The 24,841-nt window shown below is 41.0% G+C and overlaps 1 protein-coding gene across 4 annotated transcripts in view; it reads right to left on the reverse strand.

The window, feature by feature from the left end:
- The window catches only part of gphnb (gephyrin b), a 91,381-nt gene that overhangs the window by 1,092 nt on the left and 65,448 nt on the right, over window positions 1-24,841 (reverse strand). For 2 of the 4 annotated variants that reach the window (XM_062437007.1, XM_062437004.1), the window contains 12 exons: window positions 13,094-13,136; window positions 11,321-11,458; window positions 8,114-8,206; window positions 5,879-5,934; window positions 5,205-5,324; window positions 4,598-4,656; window positions 3,957-4,110; window positions 2,470-2,591; window positions 2,194-2,281; window positions 1,769-1,842; window positions 1,444-1,508; window positions 1,220-1,323 (listed from right to left, as the gene is read on the reverse strand). In XM_062437007.1, the coding sequence (XP_062292991.1) occupies window positions 1,220-1,323; window positions 1,444-1,508; window positions 1,769-1,842; window positions 2,194-2,281; window positions 2,470-2,591; window positions 3,957-4,110; window positions 4,598-4,656; window positions 5,205-5,324; window positions 5,879-5,934; window positions 8,114-8,206; window positions 11,321-11,458; window positions 13,094-13,136 (1,116 nt within the window). Of the gene's footprint in view, window positions 1-1,219; window positions 1,324-1,443; window positions 1,509-1,768; window positions 1,843-2,193; window positions 2,282-2,469; window positions 2,592-3,956; window positions 4,111-4,597; window positions 4,657-5,204; window positions 5,325-5,878; window positions 5,935-8,113; window positions 8,207-11,320; window positions 11,459-13,093; window positions 13,144-15,685; window positions 15,714-21,281; window positions 21,303-22,459; window positions 22,476-24,841 lie in introns of all 4 variants that reach the window. The other 2 variants (XM_062437005.1, XM_062437006.1) reach the window with 2 other exon arrangements.

Here is a 24,841-nt window from a genome sequence, read left to right on the forward strand (position 1 = left end):
TGCACTCAGTAACATTTAATGTCCATTTAGCATGTATCCTCATGGATTGATTTTCTGCCAAACTGGGAAAGTCATTTATATTAAAGTTTCCTGCAGCAGAGTAGTTACAGCAAAAAAAAAAAAAAAAATCTGCTTATGGCTAGAATCACAAATCTGGACCATCACCAAAATATAATTAACTTGGGTATAAGGCTATCAGCCAAACATATCTGTACTTTATCTGTATCTGTACCAGTTTACAAAGAGCTAAATGGAAGCAGTGGAAAGCTCCTCCTAGCTTTGTTGCCAAATGTGGAGGTTCTTCCAGAATACCATCCAGAATACCATTTGACCTGGGTCTGATGCCATCTGCTGAGGGAAATTATCTGGCTACATCTGTGCTTTCAGGCCATCAGTCCCACCACTAAGTGGCAGTAATGCATTGGAGTTGATTTCTAACTGCTTTATTACTGCAAATGATGTAGCGTAGCCCTCTGGATAGCACCCATGATGGCAAGAGACCAGACCTCTTACTTGATGATGCTAGTTGGGGACACAAGCTGCATCTGCTGGATTTGTATGATATTGTAATGTTATTTTCTTGCTCAACATTTATGAATATTCATAACCAGGGAGCAGGCCTTCAGGTCAGTGTGGGCTGGGATTGGTTTGTCTGCCAAGTCAGAGCAAAAAATAGTGGTCATAAATATGTATCAAGGGGATGATGAAAATAGTGTTAAATCATGAGTTAAGATGCAATGGACTGCAATGATGCACACTGAAACTTAAGTACAAACGTAATATTTCCAGGATTCGTAAAGTATGATGCATCTAAGTTCTTTGAACGGAAAAGGAGGTGATCTGAATTTCATTTTCTGAACTTATAATGAGATAAAGGACCTTTTTTGCAGATAGGTCTGTACGGTCATGACGGAGACCGACATACTTACTCACTGAGAAATAGTTTCCCTACGGGGGTAATAAAGTATTTCTTCATAGGGCATGATGTTTCTACCCTTTTTTTACTCTTATGAGGCACAGACAAATCTGTTTCGACCACAATGACATCAACATCACGTGTTCAACCTGAAAAGTTGTCAAAAAACAGCCTTAGTGGAGAACATATGTCTGATCATAAACACTCTTTGTGACCACCAGTATTTCAAGACATGATGAACTTTGACTTTGTGTGTCTTGGCCAGAAAGTGAGGATGCCCTGGTTAGCCCTGTGGGGGCCTACCCTCGCTTTGATGATGGTGGGCCTAGGGTCCAAAATGCCCTGCATCTTCCTCAAGGCAGGGATGACAAAAAGATTACAGGTGACAACAGCGGACACGGGATTTCCTAGGACGGAGGGGCAGAGAGAGGACAGCAGGAAGAGAGAAGAGGAGAGAACAATATATGAGAAACGTCTCTTCAGAACAAGCGGTGTGAATCTCTCTATCTCTCAACTTCACACACTACCTGGGAGGGCAAAGATAAGTTTGCGAGCACCGTCAGTGTCCAAGGTGGCAAAAGTTGTTGGGAGACTGAAAGATAAAAAAAGAACACGTTTATTTTTAATTTAACCATTATAATTATGCATTTATTTATTCTTTAGTGTCTAACATCTATGTTTAGTTTTCCTCTTTCCTGTTATTTGCCTATTTTATGTTTCACTGCTTTAAACACTGCACATTTACACTGGATTACTTTTTGACTGTACTCATTCTTCTTTAATTGTCTATAAAGCACTTGATAACTGTGCTTTGAGAAGTTGCATTATAATAAAGTGGACTACATTTCTTACCCTGGTTTCATAAAAACACGGCCAAAATGGATCTGAGCATGTAGATCAATATCCAGCACCTGTTTAAGGTAGTCCTGAAAGAGACAATACACAGAAAGTTGCTAACTCAAACAGAACACTGGGCAACAAATATAGAAAATCTGCCAAATAGTAATGTCTTAAAATATGTTTTCATTTGTGTGGATATGTGAAATGCATCGTTTACATCAAATAAAGAAAATGTGGTGCTTTGAGATGAAATACTGAGTAATTTTACTAGTAACCTACTGTATAGTGAAACAATCACCAATCTCATACATCTATAAGAACATCTTTTAAAAGTGTATGTCACTTTTTAAAATCATATATTCCTGTCATTCCTCCTCTATGCCACCGGGTGTCAGTGAAGCACAATGTGGTGACAGGACATGTGCACTTTTTGTTACCTTCTCTCCCATGGACACTCCTCCTGAGGTGATGATGACATCAGCACGGCTGATGCCTTCATTCAGAGCGTTGAGAAGGTCATCGGGGCTGTGGGGCACAAGCAAACACACACATGATGTTGACTACAAACTTACAGGAGAGGATATAATGGAAGGAAAGCGAAATGGAGCATAGGGAGTGTAGTAAGATTGAGTAACAACATTATTTTGGAGCAGTATCAAGACTGGAAATGTTTATGGCTAAAGAATTATCAGAGAATAGATGTGAAGGTGTACTTGTCTCCCACGATGCCCAGATTGATAGTAGGGTAGCCGTGCTCCTGGATAGTAGCCAGCAGGGTGGAGCGATTGCTGTCCCTGATCTTCCCAGGATGGAGGTCATCTTCTGGGTTCAGCAGCTACCGCCACACATGAGATGAAATCAAGTATTAGAACTACTCTTTATAAATTCAATAGCTTTTTTTTTATAAGTCTGTGGAAGTAAAAAGCAAATCTGGTTTCAACTATTATCACGCCAACCATTTAACAATGACATCCTTCACATCTGGAGGTTTAAGGGATAATAATTCAACTACTGTAGATGATGATGGGTTAAGATCCTTATCAGCAAAAATCCTTTTTTAACTGTCCTATTATTGTTGTATTTATCATGCTGTTTGTACCAATTGGGTCGCTTCTAAAAAGAAAACTGGATATGGTGATAGCTAGTAATTGTATTCTGTTTGTAAATTCAGTATTGTACAATACGTCACTGTAACTGCCAGTAAAGACAACACAGCCTGAAATTTCAGATTAGGATCACCCATTTGGTGTTTCAATTGCTTTCAGAACAACTTGCTCAGTGAATTATTTGGAATTGTTGATATAAGAATACACTAACTGCAGTATAAAGCTATAATCAGAAATCAAAGGATCCCACAGCAACGTGAATGTCTTCTAATATTTCATTCATATATTACAATTTGACCGTTTCTGTTTCTTTGATGATGTGACCTCATGATGAAGAAAACACCCACAAGCACCATGTTTTTTTGGGCTTGCAGGACATTCGTAATTGTATTATTTCATTGGAAACACCAGCTCTGCTCAGATATTTCGTTTATTACGTTTTTTTTTACGTCATTGTCTTAAGAAAAACGCAGCATTAATGCTGGTGAGCATACCACAAACCTAAATAGTCACATTAACATTGCTGCATGTGCAAAGTGCTTAAAAATGAGAAGACAAAGGAACCATAACTAATCCTCTATTTAACCAGAGTTGCTTGAAGGAGTTGAGGTGAGGACAATATGCTACTTCATAGATTTGGAATGTGGCCATGGAGTAGCTGACTCATGGCTGATTTATACATGTTATAGGATCTCCATGAAGGTTACACACACCATGAAATTTAAACTGTACATCGGTCACACAGAAAATGCACAAATTTGATTCCATTGTTTAAAAAAGGAACCACCTGGTCACAGATAAACGCGTTCTGCACAACTGAGAGCACACATGAAACAGCTGAAAGCACATTTTTCTGTAAATGCCGTTCTGGTGTCTGCAGTCGAAGCAAACAATGTTGATTGTGCATAAATATGAACGAGGTGTGCTATCAGAAGAGTTGGCACACAATTGCAGCTGAGGTTGAACTGTTTTGGCAAATACGGATACAATGGTGCGCTTTTATCTGACAAAGTGGTTTGAGTAGGAGGTATCGTTCTACAAATAAAAATAACACTTTAGATTAAAAAACATGAACATTTTTATTTGTCCTTTACCTCATTTCCTGTAGACATGACAGCCACCACAGGGAATTTCTGGACCTCCACCTCTGTGACTCCAACGGTGGCAAGGAGACCGATCTCAGAGGGGCCCATGTGGGTGCCTTTGGCCAGCACACACTCCCCACGCTTGATGTCATGACCGATAGGCCTGAGACGAGACAGCAAAGATGAGTCACATGGGTCTTAAGTGCAGTGCAATGAGAACTTAACAAAGACCTCAATCTGCAGCACAGATAAATAGCCTAGTAGAGACATTTAGTATGTTTCTAGCATTTGTTTTCCTTTAGTCATATAGTACTGTAGTGGCAAATATAATACCACATATGATCATGATAATATGACCAAGCTATGAATTGCTAATCATCATTAAAGAGCAAACAGCTGCCGGTATCAAAATAAACTGTATTTCCAGCGAAAACACTATCTTTCATCAGTTTTATACTGATTACAATGAGAAAAGCCTAAAGCTTACAGAGGTGTGCAAACATATACTGTAAATAATGTAATGAATAGAATTGTGATTGCATCCTCACTTTAAAAGGTCGTGTCTATTGTATTTACAGTATTTGATAGCACAGTGTAGTAGTAAAACAGATGTGAGCTGTTAACAGTCACAAACATAATATCACACTAACCTGATGTCCTGCCCTGGGCGAGCCTGTACTAGGATTCGTACCTCCAGCTCCTCTGTGCCCTGACAACAAAAACAAGCTGTCAGATTCATCACAGTGAACAAGTATTATTTTTCATCAGGCTTGACAGACTATACCAGACCTGGTCAAGTATAGAACTGGGTAAAAAACTGCTCCTCTGCCTGGAAACCTTCTGCAATTAGACCTGACATAGCATCATTTTGATGACTCTTGATTAGTCTTATTAAGTTATTGTATTGGATTATACTTATGTTTTATGACAGCTATCACATTGTTTTAAGATTCCATTTCATTTTACTTTGGATTCAAATAATTTGCTTGATTGTATTAAAAAATGTTATTCATGATTTTAGAAACATTTTTCAGTTTAAATTTGATTTTGTGGCATATTTTGGGTTATCTGGTTGTTTCTGAGTAACTCGCAGATGAAGATTCCTGTCTTTAAGTTATAAAATTGGTATAACTTGTGTAAAAATGTACCTATATGTATATTATATACATTTAAGTCAAACTTTATTACCCCTTCATGAATAAATTCTGTTTGTGTGGTGTTGACCATAACCCTGACCGTGAACATTCTCAGACTTACGTCTTCAGACTCGCGGAGGAGCTCGGTGTCTTCCACCTGAACTACAGCGTCAGCCCCGCAGGGTATAGGGGCACCCGTCGTCACCCTCATCACCTGGCCAGGCATCACTGTGTGGGTGGGCTGCACAGAGACATAGAAAGGATAAATACAAAATACATGTCTCATATTAAATTACAATGAAAGATAAAACATGATACACTTTTAATCTTTAAAAACATTTGCATTGTCTTTGTAAAGTAAATTTAAAAGATAAACTGTGCACTACTGAAATAAGTCAGAAAAACACTGAAACTGCATGCAAAAAAAAAAAGATAGACGTATTGAGCACGAAAGCAAGTACTTGTTTGCATGTGTGCTGATTTTGTTCAAGATGAGAGGTTGAAGTACTCAATAAATCTCTGTAGCCTACTCTTGTCTCCGAGGTCTAATCTGTTTTATAGTTTTGGCAGCACGTTGACTTTCTAGCCCTTCTTAGGAGGTGAAGGACTTTTCATCACTTTCCAAGGGAACACACTAGTCTGCAATTACAACTGGTCAAGGCATGATGTGAAGGACAAAAGTGTTTTATTTTCATATACAGGTAGTGAGAATGACTATGTGTGTGTGTGTGTGTGAGGGTGTTTTTGTGAGAAAGAGAGAGGATGTGTGTGTGTGGTGTCAACGTGGGTGCGGACCTGCTCTCCAGCTTGGGACTCTCCGATGATGAAGCGGTCGCCCGGGCCGTCAGCCGCTAAAATAAAAGCAAGATTTAATAGCATCATACACGTGTGCAGCTGAGACGCTGAATGTATGTGTGTGTGTGTGTGTGTGTGTAGGAGTTTGTCATTTAGTTGAGTCATTTGATTTCAGCGAGCCACAGAATGAACAAACGGGGAGGGAAGGATAGAGGGGGAAACTCTGATGTTGGATGTTCCTCAATTAAACATCTCAAAAACAGACACACACAGAGTATTTTAATACTAGCAGTCCTCATAGATTTAATCTTGGGTCATACAGTCCAATGCTCTTCTGTAATGATAAACCATGTGGGCAACAACAACAACAACAACAAAAAATCATGCCCTCCACCCTTTGGTGCACAGGTACCACTCCTATCAGTATTACTACAGCCTATGAGGGCCAATGAGCAAACAGAAACTTGGGACACACCTTTATAATTTCCCTCTATTATAGAATAAACACACAACACCCTGAAATAAACCCTTAAACAATACATGTTTCTGAGTTTTCCTCGTTTTTGAAAAATTGACATTATGGAGACTTTTATCTCCAACCTTCTGATCCAGCCACCAAGCAGTTTGAAGCAGTCACAAGGACCTTCGCTTCATTACTTTGTGTTTTTGACATTTACAACTATTGCAGATATGGCTCTATCTCCTGTCCAAACTGCACTGTGCTCACAGCTGAGAGAACATGCTCCTTTTTCTTTAGATACTTCATTCTTTCAGGTAAAGCTGTCTATAGAAGGGAACCCAGTGACCTATGCACTCTTTGGCACCATCAGGCCTCCAGCTATAAATACACTGCTTCCCTGATATCATTTAGCAGCCTAGCCAGGGTTAGTATATTCAGCTTTTGGGATTTTTTTTCCCCCAACCTCCTGTGACAGGAGAAGACGAATGATGCAGGTTGGTAAAAGAGCGAAATACCTGCACTGACTCTGGATAAAGCAGTAGGTTATCAGCTCCTTCCACACCCACAGTCTAGGCACATGTATACCTCAGCAGGCACCAGGCCCTCAGGAAAGATGCATAAAATCCAGAGAGACCTGTGGTGTTCTGCTCCTCCTACTCCATCAACAAGAGCCAAAAACAGATGTTACATAGAAGAGTTTTTCAGCTGCCTGGAGCCAACAAGCTGCCATCCTGTTCTCCAGGTTAACAGGGCCCTTACTGCTCCACAGGACCCCCAGCCATTGACACTACTTTAAGAAGTTTGCACAGCCATAGGGATGAAAATCTTTGACATCCATGCCTCTAAACAAAGGTTACCCCTCAGCGGATTGAGAACAATCTCTTGCTTGTGATGTCCACAGGTGCTTGCTGCACCAGCTGTTCGTGAGTTCAAACTTAGCCTTATAACAATACGTATATACTGAGTGGGGATTCACACTTGCACTACAGATGTTTCCTCGCAACCAATTTACAAATGCTTAGGTGTTTACCAGCTGGGATCATTTCTTAAGTTTTAATAGTTCAACCCAATTAAGTAAATCACTCATTTGAAACTAGCTAGTAGTAGATTTGTGACCCCCGTCCTGGCATCTATGGAGGAGAGGCACCTTTACTTCATGTCCCACAGAGCAGAGCCTTAATCTTCCTTCAGGTTTGTAGAAGAAGTCTTCCGCTGCTCCTGAGGCAGTTCTCCACTGACCCAGTGTCCTGTTCTTCTCTAACTAGGACAGTCAGGTCATTTATGTAAGAAGAAAGACATACTGGCCGGGTTAGTCCTTCAGCTACATCAATGCTCTGCGGCGTCCTCTTAAGAAAACTCAGCACTGGCTCTATGGATGAGGTACACTACACTGTACTGAAGGTGGCAAGCTCAAGTAGAATGAACTCCCACTCTGCTCCATAAGTGTTCGTCCAGATAAAGACATTTAAAGGACCTAAAAAAGGGAATAAATATAGTCTTTTCTGTTTTATGGTGTAAACTATTTTACAGCGTGCAACATTTATAAAACGGACATCCCTGGTAGATTCTCTGCCTAACCTGGATGCCTGTTAAAAGTATTTCAATTCTTTGTCTTTAAGTCCTACATTTTCATTTTCTTCTACACTTTACCTCTCATGTATATATTATTTTAGCAATACTGCCGGAAGGACAGAGCTAGAGAGAGAAGAAGAAGAAGAGGAGAGAGAGAAAGGGAAACATATTTTACATCATCTGACATAACCTACGGTACTTACCTCTCACAGCATAACCATCCTTGACAGAAGCAGGGAAGGGTGGCAAGTTGTCTTTGGCATAAACGTCCTGAGCCAGGACTCGACCCATCCCATCTGTTGCAGAAGGAGAAGAAGAAGAAGAACATGGGTATGAGGAGAGGAGAACAAGCTGGGCAGGGAGGAGAGTGACAGCTGGAGAGAGAAAGAGAGACAGAGGCAGAAAGCGTGAGAGAGACAGTGCAACCGAATCAGATGAAGATACAGAGAGACATGTGCGCCGGAGGTGTGTATGTACAGTATGTGTGTATGTTTTAGAGAGAGACGGAGTGTGACACAGCGCATCAGGATCTCTCTACATGAGTCACCACCTGACCAACACACATGGACACACATACGCACACAGGCAGATGCTCCTATTTTTCTATTTCAGCTTTACTGATTCATCAACAATAACACAAGTGTTCCTATCCAAATTTCTTAACCGCTTCCAACGTCCAGACAACTAAAAAAAAAAAAAACACTCAGGAAACATTTGTGGAGGAAGAACAGAGACTCCACACAAGAAGCTGCACAGAGACAATAGCTCAGAGAGAGTGAGGGAAGGAAAGAAAGACAGAAAAAGACAGAGGGAGAGTGGGTGTAAGAGAAAAATCCAGGCACTAAAATACCTAAAACTGCTGTGTGGGTATATATAGCATTTCTCTGAGCCTTTATGCTATGATCATGTGGGTGTTAATATGAAGATCTAAGCTTTGATATCAATGAGTTGAAGGGGGGAGGGGGGATGCATGTACACACACGGACACCTACACGCATGCATACAAACATCAGCTTACAAGATGACAGTCATAATGAGCTTGTGTAAATAATGCATCTCAATCGCCGGATAAGGCTTATGTCCAACCCTTATATCTTTTTTTAAGTCAACAGCATTTCATCTTAGATAGTCTTGTGTACTTTTCACAAACGCTACTCCTTCCAAGCTGCCATTTAAAAGTGCTTGTTAAAAGTAAAACACGTGCCGACTCAAGAGCAAAAATAGAACTGAGATGATGTCTTGCTGCAGGAGGAAAGTGCGTGTTTGATCAGATGCATCGCTTGTACAGTAGGTCCTGCTTTAAAAGGGGTTACATAATGGTCATTAAAGCATGGGACAGGATGACTCCCATCCAAATAAGTTGCACTAAAAAAACAACATTATGTAGACCGTTAAAAAAGTTTTTTGCATGTTCTTTCCTTTGTAACTGTACAGATCTTGAGTATAATGTCTTTTTGTCCTTCTTTTGGAAATGTCTCCCAATAGAGAATGCTCAAGTCTGCAAGATGCATAGTTGACATTTGGGCAAAGTGCACATCGGTGGTCACCCCAGCACTTTTCTCTGCATAGACCCATTGAGGTACATTTACGTGTATCTTTGGAAAACCATAATTACAGCCTAAAGATGAGTGCAGCCACACATACATAAATGTATGCAAGCAGGTGCACCTCTACACATCTGTACGCTCACAGACAGATAACTGGGATTTTTGACCTTTTGGAGTGGAGTGCAGTTCTGAAATATTTAGCATTTACTGTAACTGTCAAGAGTGTGCTATTTTTAAAATGCTTAACATCGAAAATAAAGAAATACAAGAGTGATGTAACATTCAAAGTGCATAAATATACTGTACTTGTTTTACACCATTATGATAGAAAATGAACAATATGAATCCACACTCAATCTATGCAAAAGAATAGTATATATACATACACAGGCACCCATCAACACACTATGACATGGTGCACACACACACACATATGCAGACCCCTCTTAATCCAGCGGGGGGAGCAACTCCAGCTGTTGTCTGTCTAAATATTTAATCTCTAAAATCCCCTCTCCCTCTCTTCTTGACCCCACTGTCCTCCTCCCAGCTGTGCCCCTGCAAATCCTGCAACTCACTTCTCTCTCCAAGAACATGAAACACCACTTTACACCTGGAGAAAAAAAAAAGGAAAAAAAAGAGTGTTCCTTCTGCCACCATTGATCTAGAAGTCATGTGCACCGCAGGCCATTATTGCCCCCCAGTCCTTGCTACTCCCTGTCTTCAGTGATGAATTAAAGAGTGTGTGTTTTCCCCTCTGGCCCTCAGCCAGGCTTTGTGTCACCCTCCCCTGGCACTGAGGCCACTTTGCCAGAAGGCTGACTAGATCCTCAGGTGCTGAGCTTACTGCTGTGTGTATGTTTATGTCTGTTTAGACATGCAAATACAAAATACATCTAACACATCTAAAACAACACAACAAATTAAACACACATTTTACTACATGGAGCTGAATTATTAGAAAACAAAAAGCCGACAAAGATTTACCAGCAACTTAAACATGTGGCTGAAAATTTAATGTGAATCATTTTCTATTTCATCCTTTTAACCTGCATTAATTGATTTCTTTGGCCACTTGGGGGCAGCAGAAACAAGCTGCAAACACAACACATATTATCACCTTTTATGTTACTATGGCAAACTAACACATCCAGCACATATGGAGCAACATTAGAATTAATTTAGATCCATGTTTCTGTCAACTTGCTGAATTTAAGTACAAAAATTACACTCTTTTTTATTTAGTTTTGGTTTGCAACTCCTGACCTGTGATGAATAATAATAAGGTGTGTAAATGTGTAATGTTATTTAACGGTTTTATTTTTATGGGTTTTATGCAAATAACTCCACAGTCATTGATAAAGGCATAAATGTGTTTTTTAAAAATTGGTGCATACAGATGTGTGTGTTGTGTGCACACAAAGCTCAGGATGGTTGAAGCGGGACATGTGGATTGTCAGGGAACGTTTTTTTGTTGTATCTGTATATACCTGCAGGGGGCTGTGTGTGTGTGTGTGTGTGTGTGTGTGTGTGTGTGTGTGTGTGTGTGTGCATTTGACTGCCTGTGTGACTGACACTGTGGCCTGCAGACAGACTGCTGATTCAGTGAGGTGTCCAACTGTGGACAGAGAGTGTTTAAATGCTGTCATGTGAACTTAATGTCCGCATGCTCCTACATCAATCTGAAAGGTGTGACACCTCAATATCCCAGCATGCTTGGGAGCCGATGCCAGCAGAGGTAATGGAGAGTTAAATGGGAGATTTTGAGGGGCAAGAGCAGCACATTTTTGGTGAGTGTGAAGAAGGTGAACAAGATATGCAGTGTATGAGAGTTTAAAAGGGGGGCTAAACCTTGGTCCTGCTCACCTCTGTAGTTGATGATCTCAGTGCCCAGGACGGCGGTCATCTCCAGCACAGTGATGAAGGCCTTGTCCATGGAGGTGAGGGGGAAGGGGGACATGCGGTGCCTCCGGGCCACCTTGGTAATGTCCACAGCACTGTGACCTGAGGAGAAGTGTAACATCACATATGGCTGTCTCAAATAATATAAAAAAATAGGAACAGTGAGTATAATATTCTTGGGTAATTATGCTGTGTACAAAATCACATAATCAGTCGCTCATTCAATATTTTCTACATAATAAACACTTGGCAATAGCAGATACCAACCAATATTAATACTATCAACACAAGATTTTTATATGGAGAGAGAATTGTCAGCAAGATATGTACTGAGCGGGGCATCTTACTCCTTTAGTGAACAAACTATGTAACACTGACACTGTTTTAGAAACTATCTGACAGATATCTGTCATTTTTTATGAATTGATATATCCATAAAACCAGATAAATCTCCAATAAGATCATCTTAAACAAAATATACTATAGTTAACTTTCATAAAAGGTGTTGCAGTATGGATTTTTTAAGGAAAAACAAGTGAACATGCTTTGGACACTGGATTTCTTTTCCTCGTTAGTGAAGTTTAAAGACACTGTTTAGTACATATGTCTAACATTTAGTATTTGGACACTCAGATAAAATCACATCATTTAAAGGAGTTTGATGAGAATCACAATTAAAGCTTTTAATTTCTAAATTTCTAAAAACTGTTTTGTTTTTAAAAGGAGGTAGCCCAGGCCACTCACCTTTCAAAATTAAAATTAAAAAATCATTTGAGTTCTTTATTCAGAGATTTTTTAAAGTGTGAGTGTGGATTGTGGAGAGTGTGGGGGATGATGGAGAAGAGAGAGACAACTCTGCTGGGATTCAATCCCGAGACAGTGAAGGCATGAATGTTGTTCGAGAGGAAGAGAAGTGAACCACTCAACTACCTCTAGAGACAAACCAGTACTTTTGGGCCAAAGAGTGACCAAAAACCTAAAAAAATCCAATAAGAAATTCAGATTGAGTGCCTTGGGTTTGAGTTGGATCCTGCAGACTCTAAAATACAGGATACGATATGCAAAAATGTAAAACATGCAATTTCATATAAATAAACGTATGTAATCTAATGTGTTTCTGCACAAATATCACCAAGACAACTGGATTAACATGATTTTTTTTGGCGCATGTATGTCTATATGTGCAATTCAAACACCATGAGGAGGGATTGGCAAGAAATAGCCCTGTTTGTTTGCAGAAGCTGTGAAACCAGCTGGATGATAGAGGTGCTTGATAGCAGCCATGTTGGTCTAATAATACTTCTCTAATAATTCCAAAGGTAAAAGGAACAAAGCAAGGTGTAACTAATGTATAATCTGCTTCCTCTCTCTCTCTCTCTCTCTCTCCTTCTGCCTCGCTCTCCCTCTGCCTCTCTGCCTCACAGCGAAGAATAGGCGCTGTGCTTTGATTTTCCCTTGACCCAATTTCTCTCCTTTAAACATACACTTACGCTTCCACAGCATATTCTGATGCTTAACATGAGGCTTAACAACCTCTGGCAAAACACCACATACACACACAGACATGCAAACATAACGCAGCAGCCACACACTGACAAACACACAAATCATGGCCGCATTGTCACATCACATGCACATTTTAAAATCAGTTTATGTGTGTTGGAAGGTGTACTTGGCAACATATAGATATGACACATAAAAAAGAGACTGCATCTGAATTAGAAACTTAGTACTTACTTGATCTTAGGATATTTTCTTTGCTGCTGCATCGTGACTGCACCTTGAGATGGAGAGAGCGATTGGGGGGGAAAAAAAGACGAAGGGCAGGAAGAAAGAGAGCAGAGGTAGTGGTAATTTGAGATAAACCGGGCTGCTCTTTTGACATGCTTGAGATGAGAAGCTGTTTATACAACAGTCAGAAGCAAGAGCAGTGTCACACTACACTGTGCACTTTGTCCTGCTGTTGGGGAGATGGCTGCATCTCCTGTATTGCCATTATCATCACTTACTGTGCACTACATCATCATATCACAGGTGATATTCACACTGATAAATGCACTGACACTAAAAAGATATAGATATATATACGGACAAAGGCAACAACATACAGAGTGACAATATCGTATCACAAGGTCATAACAGATGTATTTACTGTGCTACGGTGTAACATCAAATGTAGTGGAGAATGTAGTGTCGAGTATAGATAGTGGCTGTTCAGATGTGGTGCAGGACGGTAAGATTTCACTGGAAATCGCTGATGCTGCGTGGTAGCTGTACTAGCGCTCAACTACTTAATCTAAAGCAAGGTGGGGAGGAGAGCAGAGTAGGTTCAAACTCGGCTGAGCTTCCCAAAACCATTTTGAGGCTACAGCTTCGTCCTGTTGGCCATGGTGAGCGAGTAGGAAAACAGATTCAATACAGGAACTCCACCTGTGATGATATTACTTCTATATATTTACATTTATATAATATGAGAACATGCGGAAACCATGGTGGTTGAGTCTCAAAATTAAGACCACATTTCCCATAAACCTTGTTTCTACCAGTCAAAAAGACAACATTGATACTCCATATTCCTGGAGATGATAAACATGTTGACACATTGTTCAACATCTGCACTTATGACAAATTTGATGTCCCAGTACCAAATTACATACAAATAACTGTAGTATATATTTTTTCCAGTAATAAGACATTAATCTAGTTCATTAACTATGAAATGATGCAATACTGAACTTAAGAACACCACTCCAATTAACCTTAATAAAAAAAGTTTTTTTTATGTCAAAAAATATCTTTTTTTTTTTTTTTGACAAAAGGTCCAGTTGCTACCTTCTTCTTGAGCTTTCAACCATGTCACTCAGTCTTCATCAGCTGTTATATCTTTTTAACTGCAAGCTCAGCTGTTACGATTTTATCCGTAGCACTTTCTTCCAGAAAGCTTAAAGAAAAAGCAGATTTTGAGTCAGGATTGTTGGTCAAGTAACTATTTCCAAGTTTGTGTTTAACTTCACGCCAAAAAAGACAGGAAGTCCTAAAAGTGCTACGGATTAAATCATAACTGAGCACGTGTCAACGGATCCAGCTGACTTTCCATCATGTGATGAAGACCACGTGACGGGCTCTGGAAAAAGCTAGTATTTGGACTTTGATTTAGGACTGTGCTGTCAAACTACTATTTTCAATTTAAGAATGAGCTTTTTTGAGTTGTTTTAACACTTTCCACTGGTGAGCCGCTCATCCATTTCCTTTGTGCAACCTGTTGTGGGCCAATTGCATTCTTGAACAACGCACTCATAAACAAAATCAAGCCAATGTTGTGCACATACTGACTTGATGAGTATACTAACTGTGGGTATTTCACTCTTTCAGTGTGAGCAGACAACATACTGAAAATTTGCTGAGGATCAGTCTGTAGTATAGAACTGGGACACAGATAAGGTTTAGCTTTCATTAAATTGATAGAACAGCACCTTCTTTTTCCCCCCACTGAAATCCAATCAGTTTACACATCATTTAAAATGCAGTGAACACAATTAGTTGCTAATAAAGGTGAGAACAAAAAGTGTCTATACAGTGGTGTAGCAACTAGTGTTAAATGAACATACCATCGGTCTCCTTTTTCATCTCACCACAGCTGTTAGAAGCTGCCAACCTCCTGATGATCATGCTGTGATCATGATTTTACAGATGATCAGATGTTACGACAACACACAGCACTTTTTTAAAATCCTTATAACTAAGATGCTGTGTTACAGTATGATCATGTTTTTGGGAAGCTCAGCCTTAAGTGAATATTAAATAAGTGAAGGAGAATCACAAACTGCAGTTTACAAGTCTACAAGTTTGACATGGAGTTATAATGTCAGTATTCCTAACAAACACACCAAAAGAGGCCAGCTTAGATAAACTAGGTGCAGTGAGTGTATATTATTATTATTATAATAATATATACAGTTTGCAAAAATTCAGGGCAATTTGAACTTGTGTAAAAAGGTGCATCTATTGGCCAATTGTCAGTTGAGTATTATTTTGATGTCTGTCTACCTGTCAGTCTTTATTTTTGGGGTGTGTTTAGCTCTCCTTTTGCCTTTTCACCTGCTTGCTGGCCTGATTGTCTATTTACCTTCATTCAGATTTGTTGACTGACATAAGTAATTGTCAGTCATGTTCACCAGTTTCACTCTCTTCCTTTGTTGCTACATCTCAAAATACCTCTGTATCCTGGAGTCATCTGCAATTGACTTGAATCTTTATCACATAAGTTGGGTGTGGGGAGTGTGTGGTGTATGGAGAACCAAAACACCCATGGTGAAGGTGAAGGTCTCTCTACCCACCCACCCACCCACCCCTTTCTCTCTCCTCCCCTCCCTCACCGCCATCGTAACTGGGCTACTGCGACACCACTGGGCACCAAACAGCCAAGGTGAGAGGGTGGGAGATGGGAGGTGGGGCAGGGTGGGTGAGATGGTGGAGAAGGAGGAGGAGGAAGAGGAGGAGGAAGAGCAGGAGGAGGAGGAGGAGGAGGGATGGATAGGCAGAGAAGATAGAAAAAGACAGGTAGGTCGACAGACAGAGAGAAGGATGGGTGGAAGGATGATGATCAGCATGGCGTGGTCCCACAGCCCAGAAAAAAAGGAAATAAACAAAAACAGGAAGCACGGACTAGACAGACTTCACTAAACTACAGAGCCGAGACATAGCAGAAAGGAGGGAAAACAGGAAGAAAAAGAACAAAAACAATAAAGACCACTAGAGCGGCCTGATGGCATCTACTTAACAGACATCCAGCACACCAGACATAGCTACTGAAAGCAGAGCATGTTAACCGGAGAGACAGAGATAGACAGACAGATGGAGAAAGAGTAAGAGAGACAGAAAAAGAGTGCGTGGGAGACGGAAGGAAGGAAGAATCCTAAAAAGACCGAACAGAGAAATAGCGAGACAAAGAGTGTGACGAGAGTTGACGACAGACAGATTGAGAGAACAAGAAAGAGACCAGTGGCAGTAACAGGGCAACAGACAGATAGAGAGACATACAGAGAAAGAGAGTGAGCGAGCGCTAAAGAGATAGCTAGGCAAGCCAGGAGGAAGGGGGGAGGGGGGTGTGGGGAGGGGGAGAGGAGGGGGGGGACAGAGCGTGGCGTTGGTTTTGCGCGCTCCTCGGAGGAGGGTGAGGGAAGGGCAGAGGGGTGGGTGGGGGCGGGATAGTTACTCGAGAGCTGAAGGTCCTCCTGCGATCATCTTTAAGCCCCTCCAACCTACACTGGAGCTAGTGGAGATAAAGCATCGAATCACAGGCATCAGTTCATCTGTCCCGGCAACCACAACACTACAGACAGACAGACAGACAGACAAGACAGACGGACGGACAAACAGACAAACAGGCATCCACTACAACAAGCAACCCTAGCAGGACAAGGGAGAGGAGCAGCAAGGAGGGGAACTGAGAACGACAGGAAGAAAAAGAGAGAAACAGAAAGAGTCGTGGGCTTTCAGGTGGCATAATTGCATCCCGTGGCAGTCATACTGGAGGTCCTTAGCTTCAACAGTGATGATAAACAGCTAATAGCACTTTGATATAAACTTTCTTAAACTAGTGTAATTCATTTGCAAAGGTTCATTTTTATGCTCAATTAATTTATACCTTGCACTATAGTCGTAACTTTGCAGAGTTGTTTACATTTTCGTCTCCTGCCTCGGGCTCCTGGTTTGATTGTTTTTAATGTGTTTTGTGGGTTTATGTCTATCTGTATAGATTTTTTAAAATGTGTTTTTAATGTGTTCCTGTTATTTTTAATGGCTGCCGCAAAACAAATTTCCCCTGAAGGGACAACACAGTGAAGCGATAATTGTCATTTTGAGATAATGTCATCTTGTTAGCTAACTGGTCAGTGAATTATCAGTGATGGTAATGTTTTTTACATGGGCTGGTCATTTAACTATTCAATTCATATTCCCATTTAGCTGAGCATAGCTTTATAATTGATTGAAGCCGCTCCTAAACCAGATGGTACAACTATGGATGTATTATGACAACTGGATACCAGACTCGAGACCAGTTTCCTTTCATGACGTCCAGTCCACTGCATAGAACCCGCTGACCCTTAGCACTGATTTTATATTGACATGATGTGAAATGGAAAATTACAAACATGTACTAAACCTTTTAATGGTAATCTGAAGACGAAGAGCAATAATTTACCTTGTTTGCAGGTCAAGGTGTCCAGTTTATTATATTATTTATAATATTAGTTGAAGGTTTGTAAATCATGAGGTAAATGGATTTCTTTTAGGTAAACATTGCAATCCTTTGACTTCTTGGTTTGGGCACTAGCTAAGTCATTCACTATGATAGACTATGTAACATATTGCCATTAAATAATAATGGTAAAAGTAGCTGTTTGTTAAACCGCGTTTACCCATCTCAAGATAATGTTACAGTTATTTGAATTGGAGCTAATTTTGAAGATTAACCTACTGTTTTCACTCACTTTCATTTATAACATTACTGAATTGGCCTATTTTTAAAAAAAAACAACTAACCTACACCTGCATCTATTTACCAGTGTAGTGTCATCTCTTCGTCTAGCTCAGCTGCTCTTTGCACAGCCTACTTCCTGTGGACCTCCATGATGGTGCCAGCTGCAGTTGCTAGGAGATTTGTGCCACAACTGCACAGCCCTCATATAGAGAGAGCGAGAGGTACGATATAAAAAATAAAAAAAAGACAGAAAAAAAGACAAAGGTGGGGATTAAGGGAGCTAAATACAGCTACAGCAAGACACAGATCAAACTTGCAGACATTGAAAAGCACATATGAAAACTAACGATCGACAGCTAGGACATTTTCGTACAAGGTGTGCCTTGGTTAAAAAAAGAACTACAGAAGACATCTAAAAAATGTTTTTAAATGACACGATAACGCAAAACAATTACATCAGAATCTCACTAACTAGAAAATCTATTTAGCTGGTCTCTTTAAACACAAAGACAAACCCCAAGAATCACACGTTTTCTACTTCCTACTTCAGTTTCACATGCTCCTTCATAGTTATGTATCATTAGTCTGTCCTGCTGCAAGGGTTTATGCAGTAATATACAATCACTATTAAGTAAGACACAGCTGAAAACCTTGATGCAGTGTGGAGTGACGACACTAGGACTGACACGGGTGGAAAACAAGACCTATGTATGGCAAAAAATAGCTCAGTAGAAAAGATCATACCATCAGAGAGCCATGGGGGAGACAGTTTGCATATGGAGATGAAAACAGTGTAAAAGCTATGGGGGGGGGGGGGGGGGTGTGTGTGTGTGTGTGTGTGTGTTAGGAAGGGAGGAGAATATGTGAAGAATGAGTGCAGAAGCAGAATGTGATGTTGGACGTAAAATGAGGGAGGAGAGGGGGGGGGGGGGGGGGGCAAAAAAGCAGACTGTCAAACACTCTCACACTCATTTCTAATCTACCCTGCAGTCCCCCCGTTACTGGTGAAAGACCGACCAAGTGACAGAAGAGAATGGGCTCAAATGAGGGATGTCAACACGCACACATCATATGCACCAACACAAAGAGAGCAGTTTTGAACATTTTAGAAACTCCCTTAGTGAGCAAAGATTGATGATATAAAATCCCTGAAAGCCAGTTTTGACATATCTGTGTAAGATTTGGGTCTGACAACACTCGACCCCTTTGTGATCTTAACGGCGTGTTGCAGTGTACTGGAAATGCAGACACACAAAGTAGCGGCCTCCTTTGCCAGAAACACTAATCACTCTGCACGCCAACCCTGTCGTCGCCGCGGAAACAGCCTGACGACGGGTTGTCATGGAGATCTGCCAGGAAGATCAATGGCTAGGGAGCGGGGGTGGCGGTGATGGAGGTGGCTACGCACGCAGAATAGTGAGCGTGGCCAGGTCAGCGAGACACGTGGCCCAGAGGCAGCGAGCCACCCGGGGAAATCGATGAGGCCAATAACCAGCCGGCTGAGGAGGCGCTTCAGGAAATGATGGGATGCAACCACCGCGGTGCTGCGCTCAGCACAAAACAAAAGGAGCTGTCAGACAAATTATGCAAAAAAGGGGAAGATTTATCCGTCCGCCGTGAGCGGTGGAGGGCTGTGACAGGGCAGGGAGGCTCGTTTCAGTCGCTTTCAACCACCTTGCCCCGCCGGACGGGGCAAGAGATGGAGCAGAGGACAAAATGCTGGAGCGATAGCGACAGAGTGGTAGAGGGCAGGACAAAGTGCTACTGTGGCGATCCACAGCCAAGTCCTCCTCTCAGGGGAATGGAGGCACGAGCCTGAGGTGGGGGGTGGGGGACAGTGGGAAAGAAAAAGAGTGACACTGCGGCGAGGAGGGAGTGTGTGTGTTTTAGCAAGGGCTTCTGCTCTCCACTGACTGATGGGTTTTTCTTGGGCTCATCTGTTAATCATCACACACACGCACACATACACACATACACACGCTCAAATGCAGACCAGACACATACATACATACATACATACAAACATACAGCACAGATATGCTCACACCCTCTGCAGAAACATAACACTACACACACCAGCCACAAATCACATCCAACGACCAAATGGGTGATGAATGAAAGAGAATGAGTGCTGGTGGAGATCTCGAGAAAGAGAGGCAATGGGAGGAATGTTGCTGACCACTAAAGGTGCTGATACACAGGGCATCTTCAACTCTGAAGGGGTTATAGAAAAGCAAAAGAAATTGCTGCTTTAATTGATGGAATTTTATAGCCAGGAAACATGTTAAATTGCCATGTGTATCACCAGACCTCCTCTAAACCTAACTTTTAATAGCCTACGCAATACACACCTCCCCTATATGGCGAAGAATATGATGTGTGTTTGTGTTGGATAACTGGCCTTCTTCCTAGAATAGGATGTCCAGATCGCATTTAAAACCAGGTTTAAATTGTATCTATGAGGCTGCTAATGCTACACTTAACAATGTTACCCTGGTCCTGGAGTATCAGCAGTAACCTACAGCACTACTACAGCAGGGGGCTGCCCAGTGCAATGTTGAGCCCCTCTCCCTTAGCTGCCTTCCTGTCTGTGTACGTGTGTGTTAGTGCGTGTCACTAGTGTGGTCAGGTGCTATGTGGGATGCCGGTGGCCTGCATGCCGGTAAATAAGAGGTTGATAGAAGGTTAGCGGGTTTACCTGGTCCAAGGTAGAGTACCTTGACTTGAGCGTGATGACCTCATCCAGGTGAGCCCTGAATTCTCTCCGTGAGGCCTGGGGGAAGCCACAGGATAGTCACTCATCTTCATGCCACACACATACACGCACATGCACACGCACACACACACACGCACACGCACACACACACACACACACACACACACAGGCTCTCGGGCAGGCAACAAGCTTTCACCTCCACTGATGGTTTTATCAGCACAATATATCAGTGTGCGGTGCTTTTAAATCACAGTAGCACACATTGTCTGTCTACTCTGAACACAAACCAAACCAAAAGCGTCCGCACACACACACACACACACACACACACACACACATCTCATGACTAAGCCAATACTAACCTGACAAACATTCTGCTATCAGATCAAATAAAATTGAAAAATAAAAGATGTGGCGGACAAGTCACTAGAAAACATCCACCAACAACACAACAGAACCAAAGATGGATGAAGAACAAAACCAGTTCAGCACAGCCCTGCTACCGTGATCATATCTCTCAAAATTGTGTGTGTGTGTGTGTGTGTGTGTGTGTGTGTGTGTGTGTGTGTGTGTGTGTGCATGTGCCATTGGAGGTTAAGTAGTGAACCTATGTGAGTGCTTGACCTCTGGTCCTACCTAAGGCCTCTTTCTGGTTACATTAGACCAGCTGGAGTGGAAGGAACAGATAAGAGCACTAAAGTCATCTGACCTGTTTATGAAATTACATTGAATTGTAAATCATACAACTACATTTAGAGCATATATGTTGACTTTTGGGAAGAGGCGATACTTTGAATATTCGTCATATTTGATATTATTTAGAATGATTATCATTTTATCATTAGAGTAAAGCAAATAAAGATAATTTCTCTCACAACATTTGTGATGGATGAGAATTACAGTTGACACTGGACCAATTTTTGAATCAGTTACCAATATTGATATTAAGAAAAAAAAAAGTTAACCACATATGAGCTGGTACTTGTTTTTTAAAGTATTTTTTGTTGAGGATCCCTTAAATTTAGCCATTAAAGAATTGTGACCAAACTACTAGGTGGCATATTTTACAACTGAAAAATACATTTAAACAGCAAAGTCTAAATCTATCCACAGTCTATCCAAACATATGGACACAAATACAGCAAGAATATTCTTATGTTTAGTAAAGCAGTTAGTAGTAAGTAGTAGTAAGTAAAATATGACACAAATAATTACAAATGCAGCATAAAATGCATAAAATGAAGAACAAAAATATAATAATAAACTATACTAAACTACACTTGAATGGGAAACCAAATGAACATTAAATAAACTTCTAAATTATGACACCTTACACACATTTCTGACATGTCTGTACTAAAATGTATTGGTACTTGTTGGCCGGCACTGAAACCTGGATTTTAATAATTGTTTATCAATACGGATATATCTGTGATAGGCCAATCAGTTGGGATCTAATGTCCAGAATATGCCAGGCTAAAAAATGGTTTACCTGTAACTGGTTTACAATTATGTAATGTATTTTGAACTTACACTGCAACTCTGCTACGATTATAATGGATTACAATAACTTTTGAGAAAAGAGATGATTGCATGGATTTTTTTTTTTGGGACAGATTTTCTATTTAGAAAATGTTACATAACAACATGTTTAATGGAAGTTAAATTAAACTGACGGTTGTCTACTACCACCGTTGAGATTTAATTTTTTATATTCTGACTCCAAACTCTTTTCCAGATTTCATTACAGTGCAATGACAGATAATCAATGGATTCTAATATCACGTTGGACAAGTGTCAGCACTGTTCCACACACTTTCAGTGAGGCCATGTTTTCATCACGTACAGATCAGAGTCATTAGGCTATGATCAGAGTATCAAGCACAGGAGAGGCTTACAGCACCTTCACTGGGCCTTTTCTCTCTCACAAGCTACCGTGTGTGTGTGAGTGAGGCCTTTTTAAAAAGGAACTGAGGTGTGTGCACAGAGGGAGAGAAACATGTTTTGTTTGTGCAAGCAATATCACTTTCATTCAAATACATAATTCAAGCATCTTTCAACTTCGGTTCTGAGGTTGAAACGCAGTTGAGAAATATGCCAAGTGATGGAGGTTTGTTTATTTTGGTGGGTGTGTGAGTGTGGAAACAAGGCAAGGGTTAGATACAGTATGTGTACCAGAAAGAGGGCAACAGGACATTCTACTAAAAGACAAAACTGGAGTAAAAACATAACAAGACCACATCCACACATAAACATAGAGGAATAACAAAGGATTGTGGATAGTGTGTAGAAAACCACAAAGAGACAGCAGGAGTGCAGCAGACTGGACAGTACACACACAGGGGGGCAAGGATGGGCAGTTTAGGTGGGGAGCAATCATGCCAGGCAGGAAGTAAGAGGTGCGGTTGGAGAGGAAGGGGAGTAGAAACCGATGCCATGACGATGCCATGATGACGGCCGTAATGATGCATTAGAACACATGCAAGAATACCTCAGCAATGCTTAGGGTGGATGAACAGGAGGGGAGCCGCGCCTGGTGCCGCGAGAGAGAGGAGGGGAGAAGAGAAGAGGGTTAACAGAGCCAAAGCCGGGTTGAGCGGGGGACAGAGGCACACAGAGACTGACGGGGGGAGCAGACAGCGCCCTCTGTCTTTCAGGAGGACATCTGTGTGACAGGTCTCTGTGTGACTGTCTCAGATGGGCCAAGGCAGCCAAGGGCATGACGGACAGGACAGGACAGGACAGGATAGGACAGTACAGGACAGGACAGGATAGGTCAGGACAGCAGGTAGGAGTTGCATGGGGTTTCACTCCCCACCAGAGGGACAGGAGAACAGGTTGTATAGGAAACATCACACCTTTCGAACATTGTGTCAAATGTTCATCATGTCAAACGCATCTTAAATTTGAATGTGTCGACTTGTTTGCGGAGTGTGTGTGTTTATGTTCAACGGACTTGACAGCTAAAGAGAACCCACATATCTTGTGTTTGTATCTGCACATCAAAGCCTTTCGTGCTCTGGGAAGACAGTTATAGAAAATCAGCATATCATATAATGGGAGGGGTATATCCCCTGCTGAGCGCTTTTACTGAGATCTGAATGACTGGTTGCAACGCCACTATACAGCTCCAGTCTTGTGTATGTACTTATCCTAATCCAGGATGTAAGTACTCCTTGTAAGCTCAAACATCGGAGTCTGGAGGACATATGCACCATGTGCTGTGCTCTTGGTTGTACATGGCAAAAAATGAAGCTGTGAACAGATTCATTTTCATTCTGGCTCATATTATTTGTTTGAATTAAACCAAGACAGAGCATTTTTACTTTACGTATAGATATGATTTATTAATATATGAATTTCTTGTAACTAGCCTTCACACACTATCACCAAAGAGCTGCAATATAATAGAAAATCTACACCACTCCAGGTATCATTCATGAAACCTGTATTTAACAGCAATACACATACAACATTAAACATGCTTTTAAAAAGCCCAACGAGTCCAGATCAATTATAACTGATAAAACATACAAACCTCACTGAATACACTGCAGCGAGGCTTGTAATCAATGCAGGCATCAATCACTGATCCAAAATGTCTCATATCTTTTCTTCTAGAAGATATGTTACATGAAATAAACCTAGAATCACATGGGAAATAATAAAAAACAAAAACAACTAAAGGAGCCAGGAAAAAGCAGTGTAGTTCACTTCTAGCACTTCTCAAAGTATCACCTAATACTGCTCTACTGGGGTCACTCGTGATTAGAGCACTTTCATTCAAGCTGTGGTAAGGCTATTTTAATAACAATCCATCCACCAAAGCACCTGAAGATTTTTTTTATTCCCTCTACTAATTAAGTTGGAAGGAGGTTATTGTTTTGTTTTCTTCTTTTTTTGTGTTAAGGAGGCATTTCAGGCAATTACTGGTGGAAAACACAGATGGATTTGTGTAGATTATTATGGACAGATAGCCCTTGGATCATATTTTTGGGGGGTTTATTACATCTGAAGAGAGTCTGATACTCAGCTGCAAAAACATTTCTTTCGTGTTTTTTAAAAATCAAAATGTCAAAAAGAAAAAATCAACACACAAAACGCAGACGCCATCTGCAAGGCTTTTTGCTGCTCCATGACGCATCCTTGGAAAATCCATTGAAAAACATTACATCTATTCCTTACAAACAGCTGGCATGAAAGCAAGCTCACTATGAATTATTACTAAAGTCATTAGATGATTCTCGCCCTTTCCTTATGACACAGTAACATTTTAGATTATATA

The sequence above is a fragment of the Scomber scombrus genome, chromosome 17, assembly GCF_963691925.1.
Source record: "Scomber scombrus chromosome 17, fScoSco1.1, whole genome shotgun sequence".
Lineage (NCBI taxonomy): Eukaryota > Metazoa > Chordata > Actinopteri > Scombriformes > Scombridae > Scomber > Scomber scombrus.